This window comes from Chiloscyllium punctatum, chromosome 3, assembly GCF_047496795.1.
Source record: "Chiloscyllium punctatum isolate Juve2018m chromosome 3, sChiPun1.3, whole genome shotgun sequence".
Classification (NCBI taxonomy): Eukaryota; Metazoa; Chordata; class Chondrichthyes; order Orectolobiformes; family Hemiscylliidae; genus Chiloscyllium; species Chiloscyllium punctatum.
This window is the reverse complement of record NC_092741.1, coordinates 89,230,539-89,257,915: the sequence shown is the minus strand read 5'-3', so window position 1 is coordinate 89,257,915 and position 27,377 is coordinate 89,230,539. Positions and strand designations below refer to the sequence as shown.

Sequence of the window (27,377 nt, the reverse complement as noted above, 5' to 3'; positions counted from 1 at the left end):
GACCTGTCTAGTTTATGCTCATGTGAGCAATCTATTCATTAAGTGCACATTTTCTAATGAAACCAAAACCTATTTCTATCTAGTGTGCCAAAACCCATCTTTATATTTCATATCCTTCACATCTTTCCGTTGTATATTACCAGTGTAGAGAAGCTACTGAATATGATTTAATTTATGTTGTCTTCAAAAGATCCATATGAATTTTGTGTTAGTTTTTAAACTTGTCACTTTTGAAAAAAAATGCTACTGGATCCAAGCAAACCTTTCTTGTCTAATGCTTTCAATTATAAGTTTTTGATCTATAGTAACTCAGTGCATCACATTGAGTCAGCTAAACTCCAGCTGTTTGTCATCAAATTCGACAGGTTTATTAGTAATGCCAATCGAAAGACCATTTTGGGATTTTACTAGATGATAATAATTGATAAAGCAACCTGAATGGAGCACTCGTAAAATTACTTCATTAATTCTTCAATCTGTTTTCATTTTGAAATGCTGTCTCTGATTGTTTCCAACAAATGTTAGAAATGGACAGAAACATTAATAGGAATTCCATGTTTAAGTAGAATTTGGTTGAAACAAGTTTCACCATTAAAAATACTTCAAAGATTTATTAATAGATACAAGAGGTGGAATTTTCCCAGCCCCTGATTGACATGGACAATGACCAATCATGGAAGATATAACGAGATCAGAAAAATGAGTTTCTCAATATCATGGGGGGAAAAAGTGTGATTTTCCACTCAGCATTTGAATGATGAGACAAGGACCTTCAGGTCCCTGTTCGCAAGGCTGGGTGTCAACTTGACTGTTGGCTATCTCTGGGAGGATTCTTCACACATTACAACTGTGAAGGAATATTCCTAACTGTCAGTGATCTGATGCAAAACTGAGGCAGAAATATCCTGCCAACAAGCCCCAGCAGTGGTGAGTACTTCAGGTGAGCACAAAGTAGCACAAGACCAACACCATGGTGACATTGTGCATACATACTGAGGTGGGCTGCATAGAATTGTGTGAGAGAACAGCTGCACTTTGTTTCTGAGTTCATACGTTTTGGAGGATTTGCATATTATTTTGGTTAGGAGGTCAAATTGAAAACTGTTCAGTCCCAGAATGTTGTCAGCAGGGTATAAATATGTTGTACTCATGTATTTGTGAAGTTGTCATATAGTCACGTTGGGCTGAATTGAGTAGTGATCTGCACTGTGGGGACTTTGGTGGGAAATCTAGGCACATTGCATGGGAAGTCCAACAAGGCCTTTTTCAAATTTGGAAGCAACTAACTGCATTTCCCAGACATTGAGATGACATTCTCATTACTATCTTCATGAACAAAGATGTGCAGCTTAGGTGGATTGGCCAAGCTAAATGTCCATAGTGTCCGGGGATGTGCAGGTTAGGTGGGTTAGCCATAAGAAATGCAGGATTACAGAGGGTGGAAAAGTGAGGTGCTTTTTTTGAGGGTTGGTATGGACTTGAGCCATTTGGCCCACTTCCACACTCTGGGGATTCTACCTTCAAACACTGAATCTTACCTCATCAGTATGCAGCTTCCTAACCTACCATTCCACAACCAGGAAAGTAGATATCAACAATTCCTGACATGAAAATCAGAGCTGGTACCTAGCAACTCTAGCAACACTTGCACCACCAGGCCACCACCTTGGAGACCGGGCAACAAATGCCTCACGGCATGGTGCAGGGCATCAGCCAGATGCATCCCTCATCCATGGTTATTAGCATCCATATTCCTGCCAACACCTCTGATCCCTCATGGTATCTCCCTGATCCACTTAGATGATGTTTCTGCACCTTGGAGCACTCCTCCAACATGCATGGCAATGCTGCTGTAAGGACATTTTGCTTGCAGCGATAGGCCTGTTTTCTCATTGACTTTGAGTTAGCTCGCTTTGACCTGCTCACAGGATGGTCAGGATCTTCTCCTTGTCAGGCATGAAGCAGAAGATGGGGCAACCTGTCTTGAAACTTTCTGGCCTATTGTGCATTGTTTCTCTTGAAATGACCAAAAAGGGGTGTCGGGGGAAATTGAAGAAGGTGGAAGTGGTTGGCACAACTGTTCATGCTGGTGCAGATTGGAAAAAGTAACGTGTTGTTCTGAGTGAATGAGTAGGTAGCACAGAGGGCATATGCAGGATTGGTGATGTCAGTTATTGAAGTGTGGGAGCGTAAGTGAGGAAGAATGTTACATGTAGTAGTAAGTGTGGTAAAGTATGCGCCGTGGTGAAAGGTGCGTGCAGTGGCTCTTTGGTAAAGTGGAGAAGGTAAATGACCTCCTTCTACACTGGGCATTCCTTGACAGAGCTGAGACCGCACTGACCTGGGTGGCAACCTCAGCTTTCTGTCCACAAAGCAGGTGCCAATTTCCCTGCTATATCTCAGGCAAATGTTAGTCACCTTGCAAACCAGCTTCAATCTGACAGTGGTCAACTGGGTGCACAACAGCTTTTAAAATTGGGATTAGTACGAGGGATGCAGGTCTATTCCGGGATATCCTGGTAGTGGCGAAATGTTCTGGGCTGATGAATGATAGAATCAGGCTAGTATTAGAAGACAGCGAGGCAGAGTAGATAGTTAATGAGGCAAGTTTGAGATGATGTAATGAGAAGTTTTGCTGGGGCTTGCAAAGTTGAAAGCCTCTGTAAAATACATCAAAATTTATATTTATCCAAAATAGAAGATTAAGCCCATTGTAGTTTCTCCTGAAGTATAAAGATGCTTATGCAATATTTTTATAGTATCGCACCACATGCTTACAGAGTTTGGCCCTTACAAACATTGGTGGTCTCTTCAGCGAACGTTTCGAGATGAATAACATTGACGTGAAGCTCTGATGATGGTAATGCTCGGTTGTTTTGATATAGGAAATTGATGATGATGTTAAGAAGTGTTGACATGGCGTTAAAATATATAAAAGGAAATGAATTTTGTAGTGTGTTGATACCAAATGCTAAATGTCAATTCTAAAGATTCTACATTCCATGGCAATAGATAGAGGAATAGTATTAAACAAGGATGAGGAGTGCTCATCACAGCAAATTAATAAGCTTCTGCAAGATAAAAGAAAGATTTCAAGTACCAGAGTGGAAAGGAATTGAGCATGTGAAGACTGGCAAAATTTAAAAAAAGAGGGTAGTTTGGAAAGGATATAGCAGATAGACTTGTAGGTCAGGAATGCTGATCACAGTTAGCTTTTAACATTATCCACCAATAATCATCACCACCCAAAAGCAATGCAAGGACCATTGAAACCATTAATTGCCTCTTTGATACAAATCAACGGAATTGAGTATTGAATTCTGTCAATTGTTCCATTCGGTTGGGTATTACATTACATTTATCATCTGGTTTCCCATCATGATGTGGGGATAACCTGCCTTTTCCCTTTCCAGGTAACCTCAGAGCTTTATTCTTGGCATTTTCTGTTTCAGTTGGTGATTTCCAAAATTTCACTTCCTTATGTTTCAACAATGATGCTGATTTTCTGAATGCACCATCTTAAAATAAGGCTTCACCTGTTGTTTGCATTTCTGTGACTTTTTTTTTGTATATACTCCTGCTGGTGAAAGTCTGTATCAGAATTTTGCATTAAAAAAAAAATTACTTGGATAACAGTGAAGTAGAACGTTAATGTTATGATAAAATGTGAATGAATGTCATGTATAATCATGCATTTTTGGCATTATTTAATCATTATGGTATCATAACCTCCTAGGACCAGTTCATGAAACTGTTTATGATTTCTGGAGAATGGTTTGGCAAGAGCAATCGGTTTGTATCGTCATGGTCACAAATCTGGTGGAAGTTGGAAGAGTAAGTCTGCTTTTAAAAGTAAAACAAATGTTTTTGGTGTGAATTTTAAAATATGAAGAAAATAATTTTTAAAATTTGTTGATGGGATGACAGCATTACTGACCAGTCCAGTCTTTATTACCCATCCCTAGTTACTCTTTGAGTGGGTGTCGAGCCACTTGGACTGCTGCAGTCCATATAGTGTATGTACAACAACTGCTATTAGGGAAATCCAGGTCTTTGACCATGTCCATTAAGGAATGTGATATGTTTCCAAATTCAGAATGGTTTTAGCTTGGAGAGGAACTTGCAGGTGGTGGTGTTCCTATGTGCCTGTCTCTCTAGTTCTTAGATATTATTAGAAAGAAGGCACATGTGAAGGTGCCCTTGCTATTTGCTGCAGTTTAACTTTTACATGTATTTAACACTCCTGCGTTTTGGAAGTGGAAGGGTCCTGATGAAGAAAACTTTATTTTCTTACATGATGTTGAGCTTCTGAAGTATTATTGGAGTTAGAGAAAAGGATGAAATTCTGTGGAGAGACTGTCAGGAGTTAGGCAGAAATTTAAAAATTAGGTCCTCAAGAGTAGTAATATCTAGATTATTCCCAGTACCACAAGCTAGTGAGAGTAGAAATAGGATAGAGCAGATGAATGTGTAGTTGAGCTGGTACAGGAGAGAAGGATTCATATCTTTGGATCATTGGAATGTCGTCTGGGGTAGAAGTGACACATATAAGAAGGACGGATTGTACCTGAATTTGAAAGGGGCTAATATTCCAGCGGGGAGATTCGCTGCAGCTGCTTGGGAGGATTTAAACTACTAAGATGGGGCGGGGGAGAAAACCCAGTGAGATAATGAGGATACAGATTAATCTGAGTGTGGTACAGTTGGGAAAAGGAGTAAGTCAAACAGACACAGCAGGCAAAAACAAAGAGAGTAAGGTGGGACTGATTATTAAACTGCATTTATTTCAATGCAATCGCCCAATAGGGAAGGCAGATGAACTCTGGGCATGGTTAAGAACATGGGCCTGGAACTTCATGGCAATTACAGACACATGGTTCAGGAATGGACAGGACTAGCAATTTAATGTTCCAGGGTATTGATGCTATTGAAAAGATTGAAAGGGGAGACAAGAGAGGAGTGGGAGTGGTGTTTCTGATTAGGAATAACATTATAGCTGTATCTAGGGAGGATATTCTTGAAATATGTCCAAGGAAGTTACTTGGGTGAAGGTATTGGGATTGTGCTATAGACCCCCCACGAGTCAGTAGGAAATTAAGAAACAAATTTGTAACGAGATCTCAGTTATTTGTAAGAATAATAGGGTAGTAATGGTAGGGGGTTTAAACTTGCCAAACATACACTGGGACTATTATAGTGTTAAGGGTTTGGATGGAGAGAAATTTGTTAAGTGTGTACAAGAATATTTTCTGATTCAGTATGTAGATATGCCTACTAGAGAAGGTGCAAAACTTGACCTACTCTTGGGAAATAAGGCAGGGCAAGTGAATGAGGTGTCGGTGGAGGAGCTCTTTGGGGACAGTGACCATAATTCTATTAGTTTTTAAATAGTGATAAAAAAGTATAAACTGGATCTAAAAATTGAAGTTAAAATTTGGAGGAAGTCCAATTTTGACGTTATTAGGCAAGAACTTTCAAAAGTTGATTGAGGGCAGATGTTCGCAGGTAAAGAGACAGCTAGAAAATGGGAAGCTTTTAGAAGGGAGATAACAAGAAACCAGAGACAGTATATTCCTGTTAGGGTGAAAGGAAAGTCTGCTGGTATAGGGAATGCTGGATGACTAGGGAAATTGAGTTTTTGGTCAAGAAAAAGAAGGAAATATATGTCAGGTATCGACAGCAGAGATCAAGTGATTCCCTAGAAGCGTATAAAAGCACTAGGAGTATACTTGAGGGAAATCAGGAGGGTAGAATGGGGACATGAGAGAGCTTTGGCAAATTGAGTTCAGGAGAATCCAAAGGGATTATACAAATACGTTAAGGATAGGAGAGAAGCAAGGCCACCTATGTGTATAGCTGCAGGAGATGGGGAGATACTAAAAGAGTATTTTGCATCAGTGTTTACTGTGGAGAAGGATATTGAAGGCAGACAGCATGGCAAAATAAATAGCAACCTCTTTTAAAAAAAAATGTCCATATTACAGAGGAGGTGGGTCTAGACATCTTAAAACATATAAAGGTTGATAAATCCCCAGGACCTGATCAGATGTACCCTTGAACTCTGTGGGAAGCTCGGGAAGTGATTACAAGGCCCTTTGCTGTGATATTTGTATCATGGATAGTTGCAGGTGAGGTGCCAGAAGACAGGAGGTTGGCTAATATGATGCCACTATTTTAAAAAGGTGATAAGGAAGCGTCAGGGAACTATAGACTAGTGAGCCTGGCGTTGGTGGTGGGCAAGTTGTCGGAGGGAATCCTGACGGCAGGATTTACATTTAAGGATAGATTAGGGATATCAACTTGGCTTTGTGTGTAGGAAATCATGTCTCACTAACTTGATTGAGGTTTTGAAGAAGTAACAAAGAGGATTGATGAAGGCACAGCAGTGGATGTGATCAAAGTGGACTTCAGTAAGGCATTCAGCAAGATTCCCCATGTGAGCAAGGTTAGATCACACATAATACAGGGAGAACTAACCATTCAGATGCTAAACTGGGACAAAGGTAGATCTTAGAAGGTGTGGTGGAGGGTTGCTTTTCAGACTGGAGGCCTGTGATCAGTTCAGTGCTATAAGGATCGGTGCTGGTCCACTGCTTTTCATCATGTATATGAATGATTTGGATGTGAATATAGGAGATATGGTTAGTAAGTTGGAGGTGTAGTGGACAGTGAAGGCTATCTCAGTACAACAGGATGTTAATCAAGTGGGAAAATGAGCTGAGGAGTGGCAGATAAATGTGATGTGCTGCATTTTGTAAAGGTAAATCAATGCAGGACTTATACACTTAATGAAGATTCTAAAGAGTGTTGCTGAACAAAGAAACCTTGGCGTGCAGGCTCATAGTTCCTTGAAAGTGAAGTCTAGGTTAGATAGGATAGTGAAGAAGGCATTTAGTATGCTATCCTTTATTGGTCAGAGTATTGAGTACAGGAGTTGAGAGATCATGTTGCAGCTTTACAGAATATTGGTTAGGCCACTTTTGGAATATTGCGTGCGATCCTGGTCTCCCTCCTTTAAGAAGAATGTTGTGAAACTTGAAATGGTTCAGAAAAAATTTACAAGGGTTTGCCAGGGTTGGAGGGTTTAAGCTATCGGGAAAGGTTGAATAGACTGGGGCTCATTTCCCTGGAGCATCGGAGGCTCAGGGTGACCTTTTAGAGATTTATAAAATCATAAGGGACACGGATAGGCTGAATAGACAAGGGCTTTTCTCTGGGTGGGGAGTCCAAAACGATAGGGTGATAGGTTTAAGGTGAGGGAGGAAAGATTTAAAAGGGACCAAAGGGGCAACTTTTTCGGGCAGAGGGTGGTACTGCCAGAGGATGTGGTGGAGGCTGGTACAATTACAACATTTAAAAGGCATCTGGATGGGTATATGAATAGGAAGGGTCGAGAGGGATATGGACCAAATGCTGGCAAATGGGACTAGATTTATTTAGGATATCTGGTCCACATTAGACAAGTTGGTTCGAAGGGTCTGTTTCTGTGCTGTATATCTCTGACTCTGTGAGTTGCATTAATTCAGACAACTTGAAAGTATTTCTGACTTGCACCTTGTAGATTGTAACCATGTTTAGGAAATAGGAAAATGAGTCAATTGCTGCAAAATTTCCAGCTTGTGAACTACTCTTCCAGCCAATGTACCTTCGTGTTCTGTATTTAACTTCTGAGGTCGGGATCCCATCACCAAGTCACTCTTTATTTGAACACGGAGAGTCATTGGCACTGATACAGCTCCTTCAGAGTCAACTCTGAGTGAGCAAGATATCTGACACTCCTGTTTATATCTGGCAGTCATGACTCCGTGATTAGACCACAGTAACAGCCCCAATGTGGGAGTCCTGGCTGACAGAACCAAGCAGGAGGTCCACTTGGCTGACCTCGTTTACGGTCACTACATCCCTCCCCCTCTGAATCCCAGGACATAGGCCAGTACTTTTCTGTATTGTAGCTCCTCCTTTGTAGCATTTTAGCATCAGGTCAGGTTTCTCCAATGGTGAACAACCACCTGATGAAGGAGCAGCGCTCTGAAAGCTAGTGCTTTCAATTAAACCTATTGGACTATAACCTGGTGTTGTGTGATTTCTAACTCCAGTGTAACACACAGTAGCTCACCTCTTGAGCCCAGAGTGGGTCAGAAGAGATTCATTCTCTTCTTCATGGCAAAAAATACCATATCCAACTCAGATTCTGAGTTACCTTCAACGCTTGATGGAAAGGGAGAACCCTTGGGGGTTCTGGAACGGTAGGAAAGGCTGTCGAGGAGCCTGGCACATTTTACTCCCACACCGTGAGCGAGTTTGCAGCTTTCATGTGGGCCACGTGCTTGGTCAGGACCGTCAGACCTATCTGAACTTTACATGTCACTGGACCTGACCTTGTGTTGACCATGCTTCTTACCCATGTAAGGCAATTCCAGTGGTTCCTATACCAAACTTCGACACCTGACATAAACTCTCTCTCTCACTTAGCAGAGTCTTTTATCTGACACTGATGTTCCTGATGCTGCCCTCCCCATAATAATGTGTTGTCCTGTACTGTGATCATGTCTCTCCTACTCCAAAAAGGTTTCAATTCTTGTTGTGGCAGCTCTTTGGCTCCCCCCATCACCACCAGCTGTTTCATTTTTGCCAGGACCAGATCTTTGTGCATCCAAAGTCTAATATTGTCAGCTGTGATTGCAAGCGTGTCCAGAAGATTTATAGCTGTTATGGACTCTTCCAGTGGCAGTGCCACCGGTGATGTATCTGACAGTGGGAGGCGGCTCAATGCATGCATATTTGCTACTTGGCCACCTGAACGGTGTCGAGAATGTGGTGCTGGAAAAGCACAGTAGGTCAGGCAGCATCTGAGGAGCAGGTGAATTCCCATCTGAATGGTATTCCAACTTATAATTATATACCCTTAATATTAGAGCTTACCGCTGAATTTGGCCTGAAGCTATGGGTAATTCTCTTTAAGTAGGCCCAACAGGGCTTTGTGCTCCATTGTTATTACAAATTTACATCCCAAGAAAGGTGTTGGTGGAACTTTCTGACTCTAAATGTGACCACCAAACCTTCCTTCTCTATCTGGGCATATTTACGTTCTGCATCAGCTGCAATTCTGGATATATATACTATTGAGTGTTCCTCTCCATTGGGCGACCTATGAGCTAATACTACCCCAATGTTGTGCGGGGAGATATTGCATATCAATGCCAGATCTTGCTTTGGATCATAACGTGTCAACACCTTAGAAGATGATAGCTTTGACTTCACTTTCCTGAAAGCTATGGCTTGACAATGCAACCATTTCCCAGGCTGACCATTTAAGAGTTGATGCAAAGGTGCCAGAATGGAGGCCAGGTTATGTCGGCACTTTCCATAATAATTCACCAACCCAAGGAAAGACCTAAGCTCTGATACAGATGTGTGAGCCGGGGCACCTTTGATCACCCTCATTTTATCTTCCAGTGAGTGTGACCTCATCTTGTTGACTCTAGCCCAAGTAGATCACTTTGGGATCCTGGAACACAAAAACGTCTGCCTAGGTCATGCTCCTCATTAGTTTTCTCTGTTATGAGCACATCATCTGGACAAATAGTGACCCAGGGTAGACCTTGTAAAATGTTCTCCATTGTCTACTGAAACATTACACAAGCTGACACTACTCCAAGTGGCAGTTTCATATATTGGTACAAACCCTTATGGGTATTAATTGTATCATACTTCTGGGAATCCTGTTTTAGCCGAATTGCAAATACACATGACTTGTGTCCAGCTTTGTGAAAGACAGCCTTCCTGCCAGTTTTGTGCATAAATCCTCTGTGAGGGGGTGGATATTTATCCAGCTGCAAAAAGTGGTTTGCTGTTTGTTTAAAACCCCACAAATGCAAATTAGATTAGATTAGATTAGATTACTTATAGTGTGGAAACAGGCCCTTTGGCCCAACAAGTCCACACCGCCCCGCCGAAGCGTAACCCACCCATACCCCTACATCTACATTTACCCCTTACCGAACACTACGGGCAATTTAGCATGGCCAATTCACCTGACCTGCACATCTTTGGACTGTGGGAGGAAACCGGAGCACCCGGAGGAAACCCACGCAGACACGGGGAGAATGTGCAAACTCCACACAGTCAGTCGCCTGAGGCAGGAATTGAACCCAGGTCTCTGGCACTGTGAGGCAGCAGTGCTAATCACTGTGCCACCATGCCACAGTGCCAAATTGACCCGTCGGGCTTCGCAATTGGTATGGCCAGTTCTACCCATTCTGCAAACCGTCACTTTCCAGCCTTCTGATTCTGCCTCTACTTTTTCACATATGCAGATTCATGGAGTTGCTTCCTGGTCAACAAGGTGTCATTGTCTTATTTCATAGTCCTTCCAGGAAAAACTTTCGAGTATTTGATTAAGATTTCACTCAGGCAGCCATTATCTAATTGAAAAATGTTGAGCCAATCGAATCAAATCTTTCTAAACTAACTTCAACCCATCAAGCTTGTGCCCAAGCCTTTTACTACAATAAGTGGTAACTGAACCTGTTGCTTATTGGAAGAGACCAGGACTGAAATTGTATCCTTAATCTCTGGGGTTTCCCTGGTATAGGTTCTCATCCTAGCCAAGGTCTTACGCAAACCTAAGGGTTGGAGTCAGAGTAAATTTTGGTAAAGACTGGTTCTGTATTGTGTGATATAGCCACGTTGGCTTCAACCTCCATTAAAACTGAGTGACCATCTGAGCAGATGTTTACTTTGAGTGTTGCTCAGCAATTTAACTGTTCCAATTTGGACTTTCAAGGGTGTGCACTCTCCTGGATCCTGGCCTAAGACTTGTCTTACTCAGTTTAGGTCTAATGGGACTCTTGCTGTCTCGAGTCACATACCAGTAATGACGACAATGGCTTGCCTGCTCAAATCCTGAAGAAAATTTTAATCTTTTGGTAGAGGCTTGGCTTTGCTTTGTGTTTTGCTGTGGGCTGATCTGGAGTCCCTCTGTTCACGATAAGTCTTGAGTGAAGTTTTACTATTATCTTCACTGAACTGGTGTTCCACATGCTCAGTCAGACGGCTGGGGGTGTTCTCTTGCAACAGAATACCCTGCAACTCATATATACTCCACTTGCTACATTTTCCATTGATAAAGCCTGTTGTAGTGCCTGTTTAAAATCCAGTTGGGCTTCAGCTAGTCATTGCTTTCACATTGTTACATCATGAATCCCAGATCCCAAACAGTCTCTCAGCATCTCATTAAGAGTTAGACCAAAGTCATATGCTTCTGCCAATTGTCATAACCTCGTCAAAAATCCCAAAATGGATTCCCCTGGTTCTCAAATTGCCAAGTAAAACCAATAGTGTGTCAGAAATAAAGGAGGCTTGGAGTCACAATATTCCTGAACTAAATCCATCGACTCTTGAAAGGTTTTAGTATCTGGTGCCTCAGGGAAAGGTAGGCTCCTCATAACCAAACATACTGCAGGTCCACAAATTATCAGGAAAATCACTTTTCATCTGCTCTAGTGTCATTTGCTCGGATAAAATAGCGCATTCTTTCCACATACTGGGCCGAGTCTTCAATGGCAGGATCAAACAAGACAAGCTTCCCAACTAATGGGACATGATGCCAGAAATGCCAACTAAAAGACTAATGTTGTGAGCAAATTTCTCTGGATCGTGCTTCTCTGTGGTTGCCACCGAAATAACTCCACAAAGGCCAGAATCCTATCACCAAGTCACCCTTTATTCACACATGGAGAGTCCTTGACACTAATTCATCATCTTCACAGCCAGCTCGCAGAGTGAACAGAATCTGTGACACTCCTGTTTCTGTCTGTCAGCTAGGAGTATCTGGCTGAACCAGATAATCACTAACTACATTCTGATGAATGGTTACTGGATTCAAAGTGTTAACTCTTTTTTTTCTCCACAGATGCTGAGTTTCTCCAACAATTTCTGATTCTGTTTCTGGTAAATGGGAGCATCTAGATAGTTGATTATCAGAGATTCAGTCTTGGTAATGCAATTGAATGTCCAGGGAAAAGGTTTGATTCTGTCTTTTTGGAAAAGCTCATTAGATAGTGATCTGTCGGAGAACAGGATTCTACTTTGGAAGGAGGCACTTGCAGGGATGACTACATTGTGTATGATTCATTACAATCTGTTGTGTGGTATATTTTGAACTAAACTGACAAAATGCTATTAAGCGCATTTTTAATATAAACTATTTTAGCATATATTCACACTGGATGTAGTCAGTACTCTTTATGAAATGATACGGGATTCATACTGACACACAGCTTGCAACTTGAGTTCAAGTGAAGTGGAGTGAAATTTTCTGCAGGAAATGGTCTTGCAGCCTGGATTTGATATCCTATGAACTTGATATGTATTGCATTATCAAACATAGAAATTGTCAGGATCCATTGGACTCTCTGGGGCTTTTATAAAGCTATGTGATCTCAAACGGAGTTTTACATAAATTCGTGCAGTTTTTGAGGTCAGGTAACTCCGTTATCTCACTTTTTAGATTAGAATCAGTCTAAACATCATGGCATAGACAGAGAACACAGGGAGCCAACACCTTCAACATATTGTCTAGCTAGCACCATTGTTAACAGCTAACCCGAGAATGCAACTTTTTTTTTAAAAGAAGGATTTGTGATTTACACATAAAAGAAGTGAAACTATCACTGCATTCTAACAGACGAAAGGCTTAACAGACAATCAATTTTTCAATGTATAATTTCAGTTACATCACACTGTAAACTTTTGCTATAAATTCTGTTAGGATCGAGCCCTCCATTATCACCTGATGAAGAAGCATCGCTCTGAAAGCTAGTGTGCTTCCAATTAAACCTGTTGGACTATAACCTGGTGTTGTGTGACTTTTTTTAACTTTGTACACTCCAATCCAACACCGGCATCTCCAAATCATAAGGATTTCCTTGTCATCATTTAATCATTTGAAATGTACAACTGTTGGGGGAGAAAATATGTAAGTGTTTAACGCAGATGGAACTTGCTCTGAGCAACTCTGTTCGCATTCCAGCTCAGCTTCTGCAAAGCAATGTGATCATACTATTCATACTTCAGTAACCATGCTAAAACTGGGGCTTGTAATATAAATTACTTTTTACTATTCTCAATCATTTTTATTTTGAAATTTAAGGTAAAGTGCTACAAATATTGGCCAGATGATTCTGAGGTTTATGCAGATTTTAAAGTTACATTCATGGAAGAGGAACCGTTGGCAGAATATGTGGTTCGAACATTTACATTAGAAAGGGTAAGCTGATATTCTTAACTTTTTTGTGTATTCCCTCTTTAGTATTTATAGAATGTTTATTTAATAATGCTCAGTAAAGTGAGATTCTGATAAGTTGATACTTCAAATTATCTTTCACCTGAATTGCCTGAAACACTCAAATGGGAATTGTCTGCAGCGAAGGGCCAGAAAAGAAAATTGATCAGCAAAGACCTGACAATGGTAAATAAAATCTTGCTAATACATGCCCCAGTACCATATAGTACGCCTGATTAGATTATATTAGATTCCCTACAGTGTGGAAACAGGCTTTTCGGCCCCACAAGTCCACACCGACCCTCCGAAGAGTAACTCGCCCTAACCCATTTCCCTCTAACTAATGCACCTAACACTATGGGCAATTTAGCGTGGCCAATTCACCTCACCAGCACATCTTTGGACTGTGGGAGGAAACTGGAGCACCCGGAAGAAACCCACACAGACACAGGGAGAATGTGCAAACTGCACACAGACAGTCACCCAAGGCTCAATTTAAACCTGGGTCCCTGGTGCTGTGAGGCAACTGAGCCATCGTGCCACCCCTGATCTGTAGCCTCAACACAACCAGCAGCAAATATGCATTAAAACCTTTTAGGCACCTACTGAATTGTGTATTTCACTAACAATTTAAGGCTGCTAAATATGCAGTTTCCAAAAAACGAATAAGCTAAGCTAAAATCTATCGGGGGGAAAAATTCCATTTACGATATTTATAGCAAGCAAAAATATGGTGATGATATTACTTGTGCTCGTTTAGTCGCATTTTTAAATTATGGAAAACTTATGATTGAGAGCAACACTAGAGCACAGCTTAGGACATGAAATATATTAATTACATTACCTGGCAGTGATTGGATTTGACTTTTAACACCCTGAAGAATGAAACAGCATTGAATGACTGGGAATGTAACAAATTAAACAAAAAATTTTAGAGTCTAGAATTGAAAATAATATAACTTTAAATGGTGATGATGTCCAGAAGAAGGAGAAGACAAAATTTGGTACAATATTCAAATATTTAACATCCAGGTTTGGGACAAAAGAGAATTTGTTTTGCAAATCTTCAGTGGTAGAATTGTGTCAATTTATTTGTCATCAACTGACTCACTAAGGCTTGGATTATGGATAGGCAAGTGGGTGAAAGTTGAAACAATCCTAAGTAAGAAATGGTAGCTGTCTGTTGCGCTTTCAAGAGGCGCAGGAGAAAGTGTCTTTAAGTAATTGAAATCAATAAGATTTAAGCTCCTTTTCAAAGGAAGTGCAGGTGATCTAGCAATTCACCTATTAAACTGAGAGTTGAATCTTGTAAGCGTTCATTGCAAAGGATCTGAAAAAACATTAGTTTGCTGATTGAAAGAGATATTGGACATGAAGAACAAGAATAGTGGAAGAGCATACGGGCAATATGAAACACTAAGCTAAAAGACTACAATAAATGTCTATAATAATTTGAGATGAATCTAAAGGATTATGAAAATAGGCCACAATATGTTTAGATGATTATAACACACAGTGTGTTAATTTGGAAAGGAGTATATTCTGTTGCTCCTATTTTCATTTTTTCCTTTTGTCCCTTCCCAGAGAGGTTTCGATGAAATACGTGAGGTTAAACAGTTTCATTTTACTGGTTGGCCTGACCATGGTGTTCCTTATCACGCAACCGGTTTACTGGCATTTATCCGTCGTGTGAAAATTTCGAATCCCCCAGGAGCAGGACCAGTAGTTGTACATTGCAGGTTAGCAGTGCTTATTGTATAAATTGCTGTGATATTGTTAAACCTCTTTGTGATGTCAACATTAGTTTATCAAATCTATAACTGACCGTGACATTAACATCACTAGATTTCAGGTATATCTGCATTCCAGGTAATTTCAGTGAAACCTTAACTTTGGAGTTTGTAAAAACAGATAGTTGGCCCAGCTAATGAGTATTCTTATGATCCATCTCAACATTACATTCTCTCTGTATTATTGAATTCTTTACTTCTTCAGAAACAGTGCTAATTGCCTCCTAAAACTATTGCTTTAATGAATTTCTCGTGTAAGGTATTTACTGTTTCTATTATACTTTGCATGGAACAGTTTCCACGTGAATTCTCTTCTCATTCTTAATGTTCGGTATTGTTGAATATATTCTACATTTATGCTCAATATTTGAACCCTTTAATATATGAAGCAATTCGACTGGGTCAACTTTATCAGTCCATTTTACTTGGAATTAGAGAGCAGTTTTTCTCAGTTTTGGGGATTATAATCTGCAATATATTGTTTTTAACTAAAGTATGTTTTTAATCTGTATTCATGTTGATGCGGACAAAGTTAAAAATCACACAATACCAAGTTATGGTCCAACAGGTTTATTTGGAGGTACTAGCTTTCAAAGCGCTCTTGTATTGTATGATTTTTAACTTTGTCCACCCCAGTCCAACACTAGCACCTCCAATACATGTTAAAGTGATTTGTAAAGATCTGTGTATACTCTCAATAGTATGTTTTTGTCAAGTGAACTTCGTTGTCACCAAAAATTAAGACTTGTTATGAAATTCTCGTTCCTGTTTGTATATTTTCAGTGCTGGAGCTGGAAGAACTGGCTGCTATATAGTTATAGATATTATGTTAGACATGGCAGAGCGAGAAGGAGTTGTTGATATCTATAACTGTGTTAAAGCATTACGATCAAGGCGCATCAATATGGTTCAGACAGAGGTAAGATTTAAATCAATATAATCAAAGGTCACAAAACTTAATCTTGAGCATTTGTGGCAAAACAATATTAGAGTGTGGAAGTGCCATTATTTTGTCTCTGTCACTAAGAGAATGTTATCAAAAATTTTCAGCGCCAAAGGAAACACTTTGGCTCACCATGGTCATGTCAGACAGGAAAAAGCTATCCAGCCTAATCTTTCTTTCTAGTTTTTGGTCTGTAACTGTGTAGTTACAACACTGGTTTTGAAAGATGTATACTTTGTATGTGACTTGCATTTCTGCTTTTATCCTTCTACCCTCCAGATAAAATTGATCCTCCAGCATCCTTATATTCTTTTTGCTGATTATTTTAATCCGACCCACCCCCACGCACAAGGAGCACTGCCCTTTTTGCTAAGAGAAATGAGCCCTTCCGATCCACCGTACTTATAGAACATAGAACATAGAACATAGAACAATACAGCGCAGTACAGGCCCTTCGGCCCTCGATGTTGCGCCGATCAAAGCCCACCTAACCTACACTAACCCACTATCCTCCATATACCTATCCAATGCCCGCTTAAATACCCATAAAGAGGGAGAGTCCACTACTGCTACTGGCAGGGCATTCCATGATCTTACGACTCGCTGAGTGAAGAACCTACCCCTAACATCAGTCCTATATCTACCCCCCCTTAATTTAAAGCTATGCCCCCTTGTAATAGCTGACTCCATACGCGGAAAAAGGTTCTCACTGTCAACCCTATCTAACCCCCTAATCATCTTGTACACCTCTATCAAATCACCCCTAAACCTTCTTTTCTCCAAAGAAAACAACCCCAAGTGCCTCAGCCTTTCCTCATAGGATCTTCCTACCATACCAGGCAACATCCTGGTAAACCTCCTCTGCACCCGTTCCAGTGCCTCCACATCCTTCCTATAGTATGGCGACCAAAACTGCACACAATATTCCAGAAGCGGCCGCACCAGAGTCTTATACAACTGCAGCATGACCTCAGGACTCCGGAACTCAATTCCTCTACCAATAAAAGCCAGTACGCCATATGCCTTCTTCACTGCACTATTTACTTAGACTCCTCAAAACTTTATAAACCTCAGTTAAATCTCCCCTCAGCTGCCTCTGTTGCAAAGAAAATGATCCAACTCTATTCAATAATTCCTTGTGGTCAAAATTCACCATTTCTCGTAGCACCCTTGTAAATCTGCTCTGTACCATTCCCAGAAAGATCACATCTTTGTGTAGTTCAGTAATCGAGAAATGTACATAGTACTCTAGCTGTGGCATAAACATGTCTTATTCAGTTCTAGCGGGATCTTCCTTTTGTTTAGTATCACTGGGGTTTATTCTGTCTTTGGCCACCGTGAAGACAAAGGCAAAATAGGTGTTGGTTTCATCTGCTATTTGCTGTCAATTTCCCATTTGCTCCCTCTCTCCAGAGAGCCAAAACTGACTTTGCTTACTCCTTTTAAGCAATTGTAGAAACTCTTGCTGTCTGTTCTTGCATTTCTAGTTAACGTCCTCTCATAATCTTAATTTCTTCCTCATGATGGGCCTTTACTCATTGTTTCCGTTCTTTGAGTTCTGACCAATTGTCCAACCTGTCACTCTTTGCCCAGTTAAATACCTTTTCCTCAAGTTTGATGCTTTACCTAACTTTTTAGTTAACCATAGAGCATGGGTCCTCCCTATGGGTTTTTTTTCTTTACTGCAGCTATATACCTATCCTGAAATATCCCTTCAAAGTCTGCTACTGCATCTCATTTGATACATCCATTAGTTCATTATAACAATTAATTTTACTTAACTTACCTTTTGATATCCACATCGTTGCTCTTTTTCAGGTTTAAATACTTGTCTTAAATCCAATGTTGTCCATCTCAACTAATATAAGGTTCTATCACAGTCTATCATATAGCCTCCTACCTAGGGGTGCCTTTACTCCAAGATCATTCATTTATGCTAACACAGTAGCAAATCTAATATAACCTGCTTTCTAGTCAGTTCCAGAATGGGCAGCTCAATGAAAATATTTCAAATATTCTGTGAACTCCTGTTTCAGACTGCTACTACCACATATTATGTCAATTACAGTCATTCATGACTATTGCTGTCCTTTTATTATAAGCAGTCAACATTTCTTGTTTCCTTTGTCCTACATTGTGCTAACTGTTAGGGGACCTGTAGACCAAACCCACAATGACTTTTTCTATACTATTACTAATCTCCATCCAAACTAATTCTACATCCTGATCTCCTGAACCAGAGTAATTCATATGTACCAATGCCATCCTTGATTAACAGTGCTGCCTCCACCTTTATCGAGCTTCCTGTTCTTGCAAGTAATATTTCCAGTTTTTTGACTTGAGATAAATTCTGCAAGCAGCATTGCTACTCCCTTGTTCAAAGGCATTCAGGACTAATCAAGGGGCTGAGTATCGGGACGCCTGCGGAGAACAAAAACATTGCTCTTTCTGCTGACATTCTGAAATCATCATCCCTACCTCAGTTAATTGTGACCTGGTTCCATGAGTAATCCTGTAGCACTCCCAGTTACAATGCTGACAGCACATTGTGTTCCGTTTGGAACTACTGAGTGTGTACAGGTGTCAGCCTATGATTGGCTGGCAGCTCTGTGTGCCCTATCACTATCTCCACAAGTATCTTACTATGGCACCAGAGCATTTGGCAGCTTGGCATACTCATGGTCAAGATTCTGGCATGTGTTCAATGTCTGCCTCCGTTATAGGGAAAGGCCTTTTTTCCCCCCTTTCCCAATATGATTTCCAGTGTACTAGCTCGCTGCAGTCTTTGGAACTTAATAGGCCAATTAGTGCTTCACCAATGTACACGGTATAGCCAAATATTTAGACAACAAATTTGTTCATAGATGGAAACTGCATTATATTTAACATAACAGACTATTGGTAAAGGAAGTGATTTGTTTGTTAGTTTTGCTGTTTCACCAGATTGTATTTATATCCCTTAAACCTCTGGCAGCTTGAGGGAGGTGATGCTTTCCAGATGGGCTTTACATTTCATAGTGAATACTGTTAGACTGAAACATATACTTCTTTTATCATATTAAAATTTCACATATATCCAGATCAGTGGAATATTAAGCACAAAGTTAAATAATTTTGATTTTTAAAAATAAACAATTTATTCTGCTTGTTATCAAAATTTGCTCTTTTCCTTTACCATTTCATAATCCAAATTTCATATTTTTCTTTTGTTTAATTAATCATTCCTGTTGTTTATTTCTCAGAAGAAAGGGAAGGTCAGTTGGGATTGAATCTTAAAGGGCCACCCATCAGTTGGAGGACAGGCGGGTAGACATGTAACTCAGCAGCTTACCGGCCTTCCATCACCTGCCCCTTCACCTCAAGAAATTTGCAGGCAGCAAAGGATCCATTCCATGGATCACCCGCGCAGGACCCATTTCAGTCCCTTCCTCTTGTGGGAAATTACTTATCCATTAAAGGCTTCATCTTACTCCCAGTCTGATTACAATGGGTCACATGAGAGACTAGCACCAAATGCATCATTTCACAGCCTTAATTCTGCAGGCTGCTGGTTAGTGAAATGGTGACATACATCCTTCCCAGCCCACTTCACTCAACTGGGGGTTGCCCACCCATGACTTTGCCTTTCAAATCCTTTATCCTCTCGATCCTCGCTGTGGGCCTGTCAGTCTGTCCTAAGTGAGATTTCATATGAATGTCTGCTCAGCACCACCTTGACCTACCTGCACTGCCAATAACCATCACTCTTGCTGGCCCATGTTAGGCCCCAATAGGTTGGCAGTGGTGCAGGGAGCCCATTTTCAGAATTATTTTGCAATTGCAATTCTTCCACCTGGGCCTTTGGCATCCTATTTGGAAATAAATGTATTATCAACTACATGAAAATTTATTTTGTCACTCAAAGTCAAATTGTGAAAAATCATGGGTGTGAGCTCCAGTGTAATACAAAACAATGTTATTTACTTTAACCTTTATTTGCTGACTTTTCTGTTTTTCCCATGTATATGTGGAAAATGAGAATTGCACTGTAACCAACAACTTTAGTTGAGCCTTTACAAAATATAAATGATGGCTTCAGAGTTTAAAACTTGTTTCTTCCTTAGTTGAATTGTAAAAATATAGATTATGTCAGAAGCTTGGTCTCTGAGGGCATGTGTTTTGTTTTAACTCCCCCCTCCAGTGAACTACATCCTATTTCCTCATATCCAATTAACTTGTTAATAACTGCAACTTGAAAGATGGTACTAATTAGATGTGTTATTTTTAAGGAGCAATATATTTTCATTCACGATGCCATTCTAGAGGCTTGTCTCTGTGGGGACACCTCAATACCAACATGTGAGGTCAAACCAACGTATTATGAAATGACAAGAGTTGATTCACAGAGTAACTCCTCACAACTTAAAGATGAATTTCAAGTAAGTAAGCTTTAGCTACAAGTTATCAAGTATTTCACATTCTAATTCAATTCAAAGCCGCTCTATATTCACATTGTTAAGGAAGGATGGTTTTCTTCATTTAACTTATGGTGATAAGTTTGTGTCCGTCAAGTTTGTAGTTTGGGGAAAGCTCATATCAAGTGATGTAGCAATGTGTGTATTTGGCCTGACCAATTAGAATTCACTTATTAAAGATGTGAAACTGTGCAGCACCTTATATTATTGGTGTGCACATAGGTTTGTTTTATTTAATTACAGTACTTAAATTGCATCTATATAGATGTATCAGAATGGATGTTAGACCTAACCTTTTCACATTTTAAAACTTCTATCAATTGTTTGTTGCTACAGCCTTCATTCAAACTCATCTTCCACTTGCAAAAAAACACAAAAAGTTATCTGGATGCTGGCTAGAGATTTTGGGTAGATGGGAGAAAGGGTGAGGTGGATGGGGGTGGAGGGAAGAAAGGAGATGAGGAGGAGGGAAGAGGAGCAGGGGGAAGGGAATGGGGAGGAAGGGGGGACTGCTAAAGTTAACCAGACACAGAATTTGTTGTAGCCGGCAAGGTTACCAAAATGTACAGACTGTTGAAGGTGACATACTATATTGACCATTAACTGGATTAGTGGTGCTGGAAGAGCACAGCAGTTCAGGATGCTGCCTGAACTGCTGTGCTTTTCCAGCACCACTAATCCAGAATCTGGTTTCCAGCATCTGCAGTCATTGTTTTTACCTCCTATATTGACCATTAAGCTGATTGTAGGAAACCGTGTTGAGCAGGCCTTGGAACTTAAAACATACAATAGAATTTTTCAAAGTTTGGTAGAAGATTTGTAGCTCGGGTGCTCGTTGTTGTGTTTCTGTTCGCTGAGCTGGGAATTTGTCTTGCAAATGTTTCGTCCCCTGTCTAGGTGACATCCTCAGTGCTTGGGAGCCTCCTGTGAAGAGCTTCTGTGCTGTTTCCTCCGACATTTATAGTGGCCTGTCTCTGCCGCTTCCGGTTGTCAGTTCGAGCTGTCCACTGTAGTGGCCAGTATATTGGGTCCAGGTCGATGTGTTTGTTGATAGAGTCTGTGGATGAGTGCCATGCCTCTAGGAATTCCCTGGCTGTTCTCTGTTTGGCTTGCCCTATAATGGTAGTGTTGTCCCAGTCGAATTCATGTTGCTTGTCATCTGTGTGTGTGGCTACTAAGGATAGCTGGTCGTGTCGTTTCGTGGCTAGTTGGTGTTAGTGTATACGGATCGTTAACTGTCTTCCTGTTTGTTTGATGTAGTGTTTTGTGCAGTCCTTGCATGGGATTTTGTACACTACATTAGTTTTGCTTATGCTGGGTATCGGGTCCTTGGTTCTGGTGAGTTGTTGTCTGAGCGTAGCTGTTGGTTTGTGAGCTGTTATGAGTCCTAGTGGTCACAGTAGTCTGGCTGTCAGTTCAGAAATGCTCCTGATGTATGGTAGTGTGGCTAGTCCTTTGGGTTGCGGCATGTCCTCGTTCCGTTGTATCTCCCTTGATGAAATTGCGAGGGTATCTGTTTTTGGCGAATACTTTGTATAGGTGTTCCTTTTCCTCTTTTTGTAGTTCTGGTGTGCTGCAGTGTGTTGTGGCCCTTTTGAATAGTGTCCTGATGCAACTTCGTTTGTGTGTGTTGGGGTGGTTGCTTTCATAGTTTAGGACTTAGTCTGTGTGTGTAGCTTTCCTGTAAACCTTTGTGGTGAATTCTCCGTTCGGTGTTCTCTGTACCATCACGTCTAGGAATGGGAGTTGGTTGTCCTTTTCTTCCTCTCTAGTGAATCGGATTCCTGTGAGTGTGGCGTTGATGATCTGGTGTGTGTTCTCTATTTCTGTATTTTTAATTATTACAAAGGTGTCATCCACGTATCTGACCCAGAGTTTGGGTTGAAGTTGTGGTAAGACTGTTTGTTCTAACCTTTGCATTACTGCTTCTGCTATGAGTCCAGAGATCGGTGAGCCCATGGGTGTTCCGTTGATTTGTTCGTATATTTGGTTATTGAATGTGAAGTGTGTTGTGAGGCACAAGTCCAGTAGTTTAAGTGTGCTGTCTTTGTTGATAGGTTCAACGTCCTGTTGTCTGTTATGTCTGTTCAGCAAGTTGGCTATTGTTTCTTTGGCTAGTGTTTTGTCGATGGAGGTGAATAGTGCCGTTATATCGAATGAGACCATAGTTTCTTCCTTGTCTATGTATATATTTCTGATGATGTCCAAGAATTCCTGTGTCGATTGTATAGATTGTCTGGATCCGCTGATCAGGTGTTTCAGTTTCACATTCAATAGTGTGCATTTCAACATATAATAGTGTGCAAGCAGCTGAATATATTTTGAAAACTTTGCATTAGCAACCAGCTATTCCCTGCACAGGTTTTACCAGGACTGGGTAATCAAGGGCATGTCCTTTGCTCCGCTTCTTGAAGTCAATAACTAATTCCTTCATTTTGCTAACATTGAGCAAGGGAATGTTGTCTATACACCATTCAACTATCTCTTTCTTGTCTAAAAACAGAAATTGTTGGAAATTCTCAGTAGGTCTGGCAGCATCAGTGGAGACAAATCAAAGTTTAACATTTCAGGTCCAGTAACCCTTCTTTAAAACTGATGGTAGCTAGGAAAAGGATGGTCTTTATGAAGAAGAGTGAGAGAGTCAGCTACTAATTGTCTCCATTAGCAGCTTTACATTCCCCATACAGATCTTGAGCCACTCCTTTGTTGTTCAACTGTTTTTCTCTCTGTTTTGGCTCCATCCCCACCTACCAATCAACTTGTTATGGTGGTATCATCAGCAAATTTGTAATGGAGTTAGACCTGAATTTAGCTACATAGTCATGAGTATATAAGGAGTACAGTAAGGGGCTGAGTATGCAGCCTTGCAAGGCGCTGGTGTTGAGGATTATTATGGAGAAGGTATTGTTGCCTGTCTTTACTGATGGTAGTCTGCAGGTCAGGAAGTCAAGGGTCCAGTTGCAGTGGGGGAAGCAGAGTCCAAGGTCTTAGAGTTTGGAGGTGAGTTTGGAATTATGGTATTGAAGCTGGAGCTAAATGCACGAAAACGTACAGGATCCAGGAATGTACAGACGTCGGAATCTACAAATATACAAACCATTAACACGATTATGTCATGCTTGAAGTGACACTCCATGTGTTCAGTAAGCACAGTCATATTCCTATCTGATTATGCTTGGTGGATTAAGTAAGATTTGCTTCTTTTACTTCTCCTATTCTGGGGATATCATCGTAGTTCTGTGGTTAGCACTGCTGTCTCAAAGCGCCAGAACCCGTGTTCAATTCCAATCTTGGATGACTGTCAGTGCAATATTTGCGCATTCTCCCTGTGTCTGCATGGTTTCCCTCCAGGTGCTCCAGTTTCCTCCCATAGTCTGAGATGTGTCGGTTAGGTGGATTGGCCATGATAAATGCCTATAGTGGCCAGGGACGTGCAGGCTAGGTGAATTAGCTAGTGGAAATGCAGGGTTACAAGGATAGGTCAGGGGAGTGGGTCTGGGTGGGATATTTTGTGGAGGGTTGGTATGGATTTAATGGGCTGAATGGCCTGTTTCTACACTGTAGGGATTCTCTGGTTCTATGATCAAGTTCGGTCTCATTTAGTCTTCAATAGCTGATCAGGTAGTGAAATGATGAAACTGAAACTTTAATACAACAGTTCAATTATCAACTAACCTGCTGACTCAATTGGTACTGCCTGTTCTCCAAAACATGTCATAATACTTTGGTATTTACAGAGTATGCTCTTGATGAAGCCAACATCCTAACATATCACTCATTAGTTGAAAAATATCAATTTTTGCAATGGTTATTAGTAAAATGTGTTTCCTTCTCTTACTTTTAGACACTGAATTCTGTTTCTTCTCAACTGCAACCTGAAGACTGTAGCATAGCTCTTCTTCCCAGGAATCACGAGAAAAATCGATACATGGATGCACTACCACCAGACAGATGCCTGCCTTTCTTAATTACCATAGATGGTGAAAGCAGCAACTACATCAATGCTGCCCTTATGGATGTATGTGTTTCATTTTAACACTAGATTTTTTTTTCAAAAGCACTGCATGTGTTTTTGGAGATTGTCAGTTTGATTCAATACTGCAATATATAGTATTATTCTTCACAGTAAAGGTTCAAGTTTGATTTCTCCTGTCCTCTCCAACCAAGGAGATTGCAATTCCAGCTGCACCTGGAGCCAATGGAAATAAGCCCATTGAAAATTGAAGAGCAAGTTTTCATTAGCATGGTTTCTGGAGTTATGTTGTTAATTGTGGTAACAAAAACACTGAAACTGGGTTCCTACTAAGAATAAGTATCAGAAGACTTATTCATAGAGCAACTGAATACGTGACAAATGTATCACAGACTTGGTATAGTCCAGGCTCAAGCTGGCTGGCTAATTAACTTTTCCTGATGATTACCGTGTACAGCAGTAGCTAGTCAAGACAGAGCTGATGCTTTTATGCAAAAGTATCAGACGGCATGATGCCAAACTGATGTCATTGCTTGACTCTCTCAAAGGTACATGTTTGCTTGATGCAATGTCACACCAATGGAAAACTGTTTATGCATATACTTGGAACTAAAACATAGAGTGAAACATTTGAGTGATTTCCTTAACTGCCCTTAATTTCACAGTTCAAAAATCGATTGAACCTACCCTCAAATTGTAGTTAACTAAGTTTTGCTTGCTAGCTATAACTTTAACAAAATGCTCCTTTCTCTGTGTGTAATGTAAGTTTTTGTTTTTCATTTCCTTGCAGAGTTACAGACAGCCAGCTGCCTTCATCGTCACCCAGCATCCATTGCCAAACACAGTCAAAGACTTCTGGAGGCTAGTGTATGACTATGGCTGCACTTCCATAGTCATGCTCAATGAATTGGACCTTGTGCAGGTAGTTATAGTGACCTTAAAACTGTGGGAAAATATTCCAAAGTTTGAACGATTTTAAAGTTTTTGCTTACTGAAACAATTCTCTTGTGTGATTTAATCATCTTAGCCACATAAGTGGACAGACTGATTATTGCTGTTGATAAAATAATTTTTAAAATGCTCCAGTTATATTACTTTGTAGTATTGACTCTTCATATAAAATTAGAGCTTTTAAGTTCTGTTCCTATTTCTATTTTTTTTTGTATTTGGTCAATCAACTTAAAAAGATTTCTGGTGCACTTGGGGTGTTTTGCATTTTATTGATAGCCAGTCTGAGGAGGTTTTTTTGCCACATTTCAATAAGATTTTACTTGAATACACCATCAAAAATCATTCACTGATCCATGCACGGTGGCTCGGTGGTTAGCACTGCTGCCTCACAGTGCCAGGGACCAGGGTTCGATTCCAAAGTTGGGTGACTGTCTGTGTGGAGTTTGCACATTCTCCACATGTCTGCATGGGTTTCCTCCCACAATCCAAAGATGTGCAGGTTAGTTGAATTGGCTGTGCTAAATTGCCCGTAGTGTTCAGGGATGTGTGCATTAGGTGCATTAGTCAGAGTTAAATTTAGGATAATAGGATGGGAGAATGTGTCTGGGTGGGTTACTCTTCAGAGGATCAGTGTGGACTTGTTGGGCCAAATGGTTTGTTTCCACACTGTAGGGATTCTATGATTCAAATGTTGATTGAATATTCAAAATGTATTATGTTTTAGCATGCTCATAACCAGAATTTTTTTTAAATTTAATTTTTGAGACAAACTTCTAAAATGCCACCATATTGCCCATTGTACTTTATTTGCATGTTTCAGAATAAGTGGATTCATGTGGTCCCTGCTCAGGATCAAATTATCTTCAAAGCATTTACACAAATTTGCTAGCTTAGCATGAATTTGTTTGTCTTTGGAGTATTTTTATTCATTTTGGTCTCTTTCCAACAGCCTATATTTGTTTTTCCAGCAGTGGCATTCACAATTATGTAGTGAACCTGATCATCTAGTTGATTCATTCTAAAATCTGACCAACTTGGCAAGCATTTGGATGAATCAGCCAGCATTGGGTTAAAGTATTCACAACTCAGGAGCAATGCACTTTCTAAGATGTCATATGTGAGATGTGAGGGAGTATGCAAGTGAGGAGATAGATGGTGAGGGATAGGAGAGGTGGGAGGAACATGGGATCTGTGTGTGAGGGGTGATTGGTAGGGGGAATAAAAAAGGAAGGGCAAGCCAGTTTTGGATGTGAGATCAGTGGGGAATAGAAGGAGTATGAGGGGAGGGACAATGGGAGCGTATGAGAAGAGAGGGTAAGCAGGTTTGTGTGTAAGATGAAGGGGGGAAATGGACAGTGAAAGAGGTGGACAGCTAGGAGAGGAGGTGAGGTCGGATGGGACAATACGTGATAGGAATGAGAGTTGGAGGATGTGAAGGGAAGGGAGAATACGAGCTGGTGGGAGGACAGGTGGGTGTTTGTAGGGAGGGAGAATGGTGTTCTGTGTGGGAAAAAAAGAGGGAACGGGGGATTGTGACAAGAAAGAAAAATGTGGGGAGGGAAGCACAGGAGGATTTAGAAGATGAGGGGAGGGAGGAACATTAATGAGTAGTTGTAACCAAGTTGACCCTGGCGAAGCAGCATTTATTGGTGACCTTTTATTGCCAAGAAAGTGGCCAGCGCTTGAACCACATCTGACATTTGACAATGATGAAAAGAATTTGGGAATGATAGGTTTTCCATGATCTAGTTATTGTGGGTATTGAGGTGCTGGATGTAAGCCTGGTGAATTGGTTCAACATGCCCTCTGGTGAGTAATTGGGAAGGGCTGAATTTAGTTCTCTTATTACTACAGTTTGGCCTAGATGTTAGACCCATCCAGTGAACTGGTGACTGTTCCATTAAATTCATAGGTTTAACTTAGTAAAAATTGGAGAAATACATTGAGAGTCAGGTGGAAAGTCACTCTGCCTTGCTCCTGT

At 40.6% G+C, this 27,377-nt stretch overlaps 1 protein-coding gene across 7 annotated transcripts in view; it reads left to right on the top strand.

Moving 5' to 3' along the window:
• Nucleotides 1-27,377, top strand: part of ptprk (protein tyrosine phosphatase receptor type K) — a 603,086-nt gene that overhangs the window by 541,098 nt on the left and 34,611 nt on the right. For all 7 annotated transcript variants that reach the window (XM_072556025.1, XM_072556024.1, XM_072556023.1 and 4 more), the window contains 7 exons: nucleotides 3,737-3,834; nucleotides 13,154-13,270; nucleotides 14,870-15,024; nucleotides 15,859-15,994; nucleotides 20,287-20,436; nucleotides 24,317-24,490; nucleotides 25,236-25,367. In XM_072556025.1, the coding sequence (XP_072412126.1) occupies nucleotides 3,737-3,834; nucleotides 13,154-13,270; nucleotides 14,870-15,024; nucleotides 15,859-15,994; nucleotides 20,287-20,436; nucleotides 24,317-24,490; nucleotides 25,236-25,367 (962 nt within the window). The remainder of the gene's footprint in view (nucleotides 1-3,736; nucleotides 3,835-13,153; nucleotides 13,271-14,869; nucleotides 15,025-15,858; nucleotides 15,995-20,286; nucleotides 20,437-24,316; nucleotides 24,491-25,235; nucleotides 25,368-27,377) is intronic.